General features: G+C 35.4%; 1 protein-coding gene across 1 annotated transcript; it reads left to right on the plus strand.

The window, feature by feature from the left end:
* The first annotated feature begins 5,734 nt into the window (after positions 1-5,734).
* On the plus strand, positions 5,735-6,583 carry LOC120421477 (cuticle protein 76-like). Its single transcript, XM_039584694.2, has 2 exons — positions 5,735-5,804; positions 5,874-6,583. The coding sequence occupies exons 1-2, from the start codon at positions 5,796-5,798 to the stop codon at positions 6,333-6,335; spliced, it is 471 nt and encodes a 156-aa protein (XP_039440628.1). The 5' UTR covers positions 5,735-5,795; the 3' UTR covers positions 6,336-6,583.
* The last annotated feature ends 3,193 nt before the right edge of the window (positions 6,584-9,776 follow it).

The following is a 9,776-nucleotide window of genomic DNA, read 5'->3' on the forward strand; positions in this document are numbered from 1 at the left end:
TTGGTGGGTTGCACAATCCCATTGCAAAAACAATCACTAAACTGCCACCAAATCAATAAAATAACTGATTAAAGTTGCTTCGTCCATATCGGAGAGAAATGGATATATTTTCGGTACATTTGACAATTCTACAAACTGTGCCAGTGTGTGTGCGCTTCTCGAATTTTACAGTCTTTCTTGCATATTACGAGCTTGTTCTTTGGCTACGCAACAATTGTTTAATTATGTTTAAAACTCGTAAAGAATGATATAAATCATGTCCAAGCTAATTATGCACGTAATGCAAGTGAAATCAATCATTCTAATGTTTATTTGTGGCTTAAAATATCACAATGATTTAGCATATTTGTCGACCGAATTTGTGCGGCTGTACTTTACGAGCTGGGGCTGGCCCGTACGTCAAAAAAGATCGCCACGTGCTTCGAGATTTCAACCAATCAGAAGGTAGGCTGAAAATATGCACAAAGAAGGTCGTATTTACAACTTTGTAGAACATTGTACACTCTAAAAAATAACCAGGCATAATTAGAAAAAACGCGAACTTTTAAAATGAAAAATTTCGTTTTGAAAAGAAAAAACTAACTTAATCCACCTATGTGGTTGATGCCTTCCTCACTAATTCCTAAAAATTGATCCGGAATTATTTTTCATCAAATTATTATTTTTTTGGAAAGTACGTCATAACTTAAACAGGGTTGCCAGATTCAGACTCGTTTGGAAGGTCTCTCGATTACCTTTCCAACAAAAGGTCGATTGATGGAAATTGTTTCCGATCCGGTTTTAAAAAAGTGCATAAATATAACATTAGTGGTCATAATTTGAAACAGATTTGCCAAATCTTCAATGTTTTGTACTCGTTGAAAAGGTCTTTCTATTACCTAACCAACGACGGGTCGGATGATAGATTTGGACATAGTTTACATACATTTAAATGAGATCCGGCCTCAAAAAAGTACATAAATATAACTTAACTGCCCATGTTCGCATAAATGTCCCATATGTAAAAACAGCAAGCTGAGAAAAACGCATTTAAAGTTTGTCCCACACATAAGGCTACGTGTTAAGTTTTCGCGAAAAAACTGGATTTCCTCCTGATTTCTAGAACAAAGTACTGGATGTTGTAGGCTCTTTTGAAAGATCCCACAATTTCGAACCAAACTGCATCAATAGCTCAAAAACGATGAAAATGCATATGGGACATTTATGCGATCAGGGGCAGTTAAGTGGTCATAACTCAAGACAGGGTTGCCAGATCTTCAATGTTTTGGACTCGTTGGAAAGGTCTTTCAATTACCTAACCAACGATGTGTAACATGATGGTATTTGAATCAATTTCTGGCCATTTATCTGACATCCCGAAATATAAGAAAATACATTTTCATGCATAACTTTTGAACTATTTATCGAAACTTCAATTTGCATAAAACTCGATCTATGGGACCCTAAACCAAGTCGAATGCAACCGGTTTCGTTTCGTTTCATTTTTCGAGCAGGATTATAGCCTTACCTCAGTGAGGAAGGCAAAATACCCTTCTGCGTTATTGCTTATTCGAAAAATGCATTAAATTTGCCACAAAATGACATGTGCCAACATTGTTTACAGTCGTGTTACGAAAAATTGAAGAATTTTTGCAACTATTTTTGTATTTTTCTCAATGAAAAATACGTTTTTTCGGAATTCGGAGTACGCCATCAAATCGGGCAATCCAATTTTACACTTAAGTCCCTTTGACACAAAATTTCCATCTTATCACCTTTTAAGGCTGCAAATGATTAATAAACACGTCTTTTTGAAGTTCAATAATGGAAGAGGTAGTACCGCCCCTCCATCACAAGATATCGAAAAATGGAGCTCGGATTTGTGATCAGGGACAAAAGTTACCCTTAAGGACAAAGTTTCATGCAAATCGAAGAGGGTTTGGGGCAACTTTTTCCGATTTCGTGTGAGTGAACGGAGAATTACCCAATTACAAAAAAAAAGTGTTAATCGCAATCGGAAATCAATTTTTTTATATGTTATTTTAAAGTTTTAATGTAAAGTATAGTAAATTTTTCCCATGACCCATGAAGAGTATTGGGGCCGCAGTTACAAAGCGGATTCAGTGAGTATTTCTTAACTTTAGGATCCACTACACGCGAACATTTTTTGCTTCGACTTTTACTTACTTTTGTCTTAACTCTAGAAAAAATGTTCGTGAGTAGTGGATCCTTATAATGTTAACATTCCACAGGTCGCCTGCCCTAAGGTGTCGTGATAAGGTCCAGCTTGTGATAATACCTTCCCTTTACTAAGTAATCGAATCTAGGAGGGAAAAGATCACCGGTTGTGTTGGTCCGAGCCGAGCTTTGAACTCCAATCTACCGCATACGAGGCGGAAGCGTTACCACTAGGCTTTTCAATTCTGGTAGAGTAAATTTTCTTTAAATTTAATTAATATTTTAATTATTTATATTGAATAACATACTAAAAAAGGATCATTTCTATGTTATTCTATTGCATTCATATCATTTATGACTCATACACATACGACTCCTAGATAAAAATTTACCTATTTCTCGCTCAAAATCCCAAAACGCACTGCTCAACCACACTCCCTTCGATTCAAACAGGCCGCAACCAATCATAAACAAATATCTCGTCTAATAATGCTAATTCTGCATAACTGATTGTTTTAATGTCCTCCCCTTTCCTACCATCGGAGCCTCGATGTGTCTGTCTGTGTGGTCTCGTTGTGTCGTGGTCCCGGCGGCAAAGTCACCACACTGCAAAACCTGTCCGGTCGCGGTCGCCTCCTGAAAGTAATCACGCGGGCGAGGTCTGGTTAGCATGCATGCAACGACAAACACGTGCTGCACCACTAAATTTCGTCTCGCGACTCGATCAAAACTTACGCACCGATCTCGTGATTCTAGAACGCTATTTGCGCGGGGACCGAGCAAGTCAGCAGCACCTGGGTCGAAGGGATTATGGGCGCTGTTTGGGGGGTTCTCTCGTTCTAGCGCCCCTTTTACGAGCCGGCAGGGGAGACTGGGGAAATATGATTCTTTTTTATACTTAAAGAATGTATTTTAGCGAAACCTTTTTTGCAAAAATTAGTTTTGCTTTACCACGTAATTTTTGCGATAAAATCTCATCCAAGAGATACAGCCACTTTAAGCACAGAAAATATAATAGAGTCCAGGCAATATTTTTCCAAAGCCTTCGGATTATCAAACTTCAAACTATCGAAACACTGGATAATCGAGTCTAGACTGTATTAGTTATTTTTAATGTCTCCCAGAAAGCAATTTACTTACAAATGCTGATTTCTCAGAAGCTATAAAACCGATTTTCAATGTTAGAAATTAGAAAACCACATGAAATTTTGTTTTCGAAAAATATATTAAGGAAGAATATTTTCAAATCATTCGAAAAAGTCCACAAAAATAAGCTTGGGTTTACTCAAAAATCTTTTGAATTTTTGAAAATTTTCGATGTACAGTACCGCAAATAGTTTTTTTTTCGTAATAATTTTTGTTTTCCTTAAATCATACATTTTTTGAAAACAATCATTAGTTTTCAAAACAACTGAACTAGTGAAACATGCTTTTTAAAACACTTTTTTCATTCAAATGCTGAGATTATGGCTTGTTATTTCGATTTTTGTAATTTTTTTTTTCAAGAAAGTACCGTAAACTGGGGTGACTTTGATAGCCCTGGGTGACATTGATAGAAATTTTAAATAGTAAATTTTCATGATAATATTATATTGTGTATGGACAATATTTTAAACAATTGTTTATCAGTTTTTAAGAACTTTTATGTATTTTTTTCACAATAAAATATGTTGCTGCAGCAATTCGTATTTTTTTCCATACTAAAAATCCATATGGTACACTTGCCCCACCTAAACAAGATTTTTTAAAAGCTCTCTACAAAAATAACCAAAACATAAATCATACTTTATAATACGTGCAAGTCATTGGTAGGGACACTACTGATCTAGGAAAAATAGCATTTTGATAAAATGAGCCTTAAAACGAACCCTAAACCTTATTTTGTACTTTCCAAATATTATAAGGTATAAAAGGGTTTGAAAAAAACTTCATTCAATATTATGCCCCGTGGCGTTTACTTCATTTTGGTGGTTATGTGGTGGTAGAATCAGCTAATTGCATTGCTAGCAAAAATTCCTCATACTGGAAATAATCAAAATTGTAAAAATTACGGCCTTACTAGCGATTGTTCCTCTTGCCCCATATGGTCGTCTTGCCCCACCTTCCCCTATATTTGAGAAATTCTCTACGAAATCGGCCGATATCGACCATTGTTATTTTTTGTATTTTTTTATTTGGCTCAAACAATTTTGCATAAAAAAGTAGGTCAAAAAAAATCATGCATGAAATTTCGATTTTATCCAAAAATTACTATTTTTCAAAAATCGTTAACTCGGCGGCAAAATCTTTGACCATTCTTCTCTATGGCTCAAAAGTTGCTGTTTTTGGTCCCCGTAAACATATCAAATCTCTTGAATATACAAAAATACGAATTTTGAGAAATAGAGTTTTTGTAAAAAAAAAGTTTATTAGAAAATCGGCAATTTTTTTCGGTGCATCTTTTTTTCTGAATGGTCGTCATCAATACCTGGAACTTTGCCGAAGATACAAAATTGACCAAAAAATACCTTCAAAAGTTACAGATTTTCGAATATTTACGTACCGTTTTTGTATGAACAGCTGCCAAAATTGTATGTAGACTTGTATGGATAAAAAAATCAATTTCCGGTTTTGGTAGAGAATTGGTAATTTTACAAAATCTGTACAATTTTAAGATATTTTTTTCCAGATACAATGTGGTTTAAATAGCGTCAACAGTAAATATTCCATACAGATTTATTATATTTTTATTGCATTTATTTATTTATTTATATATTTTTTATCAATCAGGATTTAAGCTATATTATAAAAATTTAAAAATCATTAAAATCTTAAAATGACCTTCAATTTTGTTTTTTTTTTTAATAAATTCATAAAGGCATTTTTTAATAGAAGCGTTGCGATAGATAGACATTAGAAATAAGATTAGAATTCACCAGCCATTTCAAAGAAAAAGTGTTGTAAAATGCTTGACACCATTTTAGGTTCACATAAAAAAATGAGTTTTGGAAGTTTGAAAAATTTGGTGGTTGAATATAACCTTTTTTCGATAAACTTTTATTGTGGATTATTGATAAGAAATTACACATAAAAAATGCAAATTCAAACGTTATTACCTAAAAAAAACTTGAATTGACAAAAATTGCAGCAAAAACTTCTGAGCATGTTTTCCATAAATATAGATACAAAATAAAAAGAAGATCATTGCTATGATATTTAAAAAATAGCAAAATAATTATCAATAAAAAATCGACATCATCACCAGCTTGTGACATCAAACCAATTACTATCAACGCATACAATCCGAGGATCAACTGTCTCCCCTACTCAGCATTAACGCGCTATACGCAGCCACCGCCCTGCAAGCCCGGCTGAGCCTTACATCCGATCGTGCGCGCAAAATGCTCTTGTTTTGCGCGTTTGTGTCGTACGGAGACTTTGATATTCCGAATCTACGCGCACGGGGTGTTGCTTTTTTTAATTCTCATTTTTCAGACTCGGGCTTAAACGGTGCCAGCCCGAAAAGTAAGGTGTGCGCAAAAGCGCGACTATATAAAGCGATCACATTTTGCAATAAAGTTATCAGTTACTTGTTGCACTCTGCACTGCATAGTTCCTTAAGTTATTTATTTATTTATCAAACAAAAACACCGCTCAAAATGTTCAAAGTGAGTTGAGTGAGAATTTTGGGCAACTGATTTGGAGTTCTAAACGGTGATCTCGCTTTCTTTCCACAGTTCGTCGTCTTCGCCGCCGCCGTTGCCGTGTGCCAGGCCGCTTACTCGCTGAACCCAGCTGGTCCGACCTACGCCGGAATCCACACCCCGGCCATCACCAGCCAGCAGTCCAACATCCTGCGCACCTACGGTAACTTGGGACAGATCTCGACCCATTCCAAGACCATCGACACCCCGTACTCGTCGGTGAGCAAGTCCGATGTGCGCATCAGCAACCCCGGACTGGCCGTCGGACACGTGGCCGCTGCCTACCCGGCTGCCTACGCCCATGCCCCAGCCTACCACGCCCCCGCTTATGCTGCCCCGGCCTATGCCGCCCCAGCTTACGCTCACCCAGCCGTGTACGGAGGAGTCAAGGCCGTCGCCGCTGCCCCAGCTCTGCTCGGAGTTGCCTACTCGGCTGCCCCGACCGTCGCCCACATGACCTACAGCAACGGACTCGGAATCAACTACGCCTGGTAAGAAGTGTCTTCGAGAACCTCGGATCACCGGAACCGGAACCAACACAACAACCACAGCAACAACTCTAAGTCAACACAGTCAACGAACAAAGTCCGCTGGGTGGGTCGGAACAACATCTCCCACGACGACCCGCAGCGGTGATCAACTAGAACCAACACCCACACACACACACGCAATACCATACGAAGAACCGTTCTTTGCACCTCTCAACATCAGGGTAATAAAATGAACAAAATATGAGCCAAAAATCTGTTTGCTTTATTTGCTTTATTGAAGATATGAGAACGATAAGAACAAATGAACAGAAAATTTCTAGAGTCCTATAAACATATGAAATACAACAGCTTAAGACCTTAAAAAAATCTCTAGATTTTTTCTACATGATTCAAAATAAAAAAAAATGGTTTCAACACTTGAATTAAAAAAGTGTTTTAAAATGCTTTATACAGCTGTCCAGTTGTTCTACAATCATTAGTTTTCTAAACATCTCAGTATTGGCGGCTTTGTTTTCCTTTACAAAAAAATAACTTTTCACGGTACTGTACATTGAAATTTCACATCAATTCAATAAACGAGCTCAAAAATCGCTATAAACACTGTCTTACAACCATGTCATTTTTTTTTAATAGGTAGCTTAACAACTTTTCCTAAGACTTTTTTCTAAATTTCCTAAAGTGACTTCCTTGGCCTGAAAAACATTGTAAACTAACAAGTTGTCGTATCGAATAAACCAACAAATTACAAATTAAGACACCAACGTCATAAAAGGTCACCAGTAGAAGTTAGGGTTTGGTTGACACCCTGTAGGTGGGTCACCCTGCATGTCAATAATTTTATATAAAAGCCACATTTATATAAAACAACTTTTTCTAACATACCAATTTGCGAGGTTGCTTCCTTATTACGTTAACCCTCTACAAAACAAACTCAACTCTAGGCGAGCTTCGATCTGAAAATTCGCCAAAAAAAAATTCAACCAATTATTGATGTTAAAAAACATTGAAAAGAAGATTTCTCAAAATTTATGAAATTGTAAGGTTAGAAAAGTGACTTGTTTTATGTGACTTCGCCAATATTTCAAAAAATGTCATTTTTTCTAGGGTCAACTTTGACTGTGTTTCTTACTAACATTTACTTTATATTATATGAAAATAAGTATGCAGTATTTTTTGTAGTGTACCAAACTATGCCTCTAAGATTTTTTTTTTGCAATTTAAATGATAATGGTATCGTTCTTTAGTAGAAAATGTTAAAAACAAGCAAACAACCAAAAAATTCAAAAGTAACTGAGTAATTCTCTACGAAATCGATCTTTTTTTAATTTTGTTTAATTTTGTCCGGCTAAACTATTTTGGTGCCTTCGGTATGCCCAAAAAAGCCATTTTGCATCATTAGTTTGTCCATATAATTTTCCATACAAATTTGGCAGCTGTCCATACAAAAATGATATATGAAAATTCATTTTTTTATCTTTTGAAGGATTTGGTCGATTTTTTGATCGATTTGGTGTCTTCGGCAAATTGTAAGGACTACACTGAAAAAAATGATACATGGTAAATTTTAATTTGTGATTTTTAATTCCACTTTTTGTCACAAAAACATGATTTGCAAAAAAACACTATTTTTAATTTTTTTCATTATCCGATATGTTTAAAGGGACATCAAATGCAAACTTTTCAGAAATTTCCAGAATGTGCAAAAAATCATTGAGCGAGTTATGAATGTTTGAATCAATACTGATTTTTTCAAAAATCCAAATATTGGTCGCAAAAATGTTTCAACTTAATTTTTCGATGTAAAATCAAATTTGCAATTAAAAAGTACTTTCAAGAAATTTTGATAAAGTGCATCGTTTTCAAGTTAAAGCCATTTTTAGGTAACTTTTTTGAAAATAGTCGCAGCTTTTATTTTTTTTTAAATTAGTGCCCATTTTTGCACACTATTGTTTTTTTAATGCTGAGAAAATTCTATATATTTTGCTTTTTTTGAACATTGTTAATACGAAATTTAGTTGCGGAGATATTGCCATTGCAATGATTTAAACACAGGAAAATTGTTGGTTTCTAAGTCTCACTCAAATAACCCACCATTTTCTAATGTCGATATCTCAGCAACTAATGGTCCGATTTTCAATGTGAAAATATGAAACATTCGTTAAATTGTCCGATCTTTTCGAAAACAGTATTTTGATTTTTTTAAAATCAAGACTAACATTTCAAAAGGGCCAAACATTCAATATTACGCCCTTTTGAAATGTTAGTCTTGATTTAGTGTATTGTATCGTCACAAGCTGGACCTTACCACGACACCTTAGGGGATGGCGACCTATGGAATGCTAACATTAAGTTAAGAAATAGCCACTGAATCCGCTTTGTAAATGCGGCCCCGATACTCTTCAAGGGTCATGGGAAAAAAATCGGTTGTCGAAATTGGCCGACGAAATCTAACGGAATTGTTCATTAAACCATTTTTTTACCAATTTAGTATGCGAACGAATAAAAATCCGGCTCGGTCTTCATACGGCGACTTAAAATCATCCTAATTAAGCCAGCTAACTGAGCAGTGTGTCAAAGACAAATGGGCGTAACAAAAAAGAATTTATCAGAGCAGAATTGCGTCGCGTCCGATTTGTACTCGCAGGTAAACCGTAGAATTTTGAGCTACCATGATTCTTGGATAAAAAATCGTCAGAAAAAAATTCTATCGAATGTTGACCATTGTGAAGAGAAATAAATAGTTCAGTATTAAATGCATGGGATTTCCTAAAAAGGCGGAATGAATGTATAAATATCGTGTTTTGGTATTTTTAAATCAGGTGAGCAGCGATGGAATAATCATCATCAAAAGAAAATCATTGGACGTTCATCAAGAGAAAAAATCCGTAGGGAGCATGGCTCTCCTCTCTCGCGCACGAAAGATCGGTAAAAGGAATCTAAAAAAATCATCATCATGATTATTCGGCGGAACATCTTTTTCACTACTACACTTGCAAGTGTAACGTCACACGTCGAAAAATGATCTGTCACATTTTGTAGATGGGCAATATGTGTAAACAAAGTGAATTAAATATTTGTAAGTGGTGATGACAAGGAAATTCACAAAAAAATCATCAGCAGATAGATTTTCTTGAAGAAGTTCGTTCCTCTCTCTTTCGCGGGTGAAAAAAGTTCGCAAGTGAAAATGATTTTTTTGCGATTATTCCATCCCTGCAGGTGAGAAAATGTTCAGGATTTTCTTTCAACTTAAAGCACTGATAAATAAAAGTCGATTGTTCATTTTTCGCGTAAAATTATGATTTACTAACACTTTTTTCTGTTATTTCCTTTTTCTTTAAATTACAATAATAATAATAAGATATACACGTAAAAATAATGATTTTTTTTTCCTTAATGATCACTCTTTTCTTCTTAATGATTGTTTATATAACAAATACTGACGATG

Source organism: Culex pipiens, chromosome 2, assembly GCF_016801865.2.
Source record: "Culex pipiens pallens isolate TS chromosome 2, TS_CPP_V2, whole genome shotgun sequence".
Lineage (NCBI taxonomy): Eukaryota > Metazoa > Arthropoda > Insecta > Diptera > Culicidae > Culex > Culex pipiens.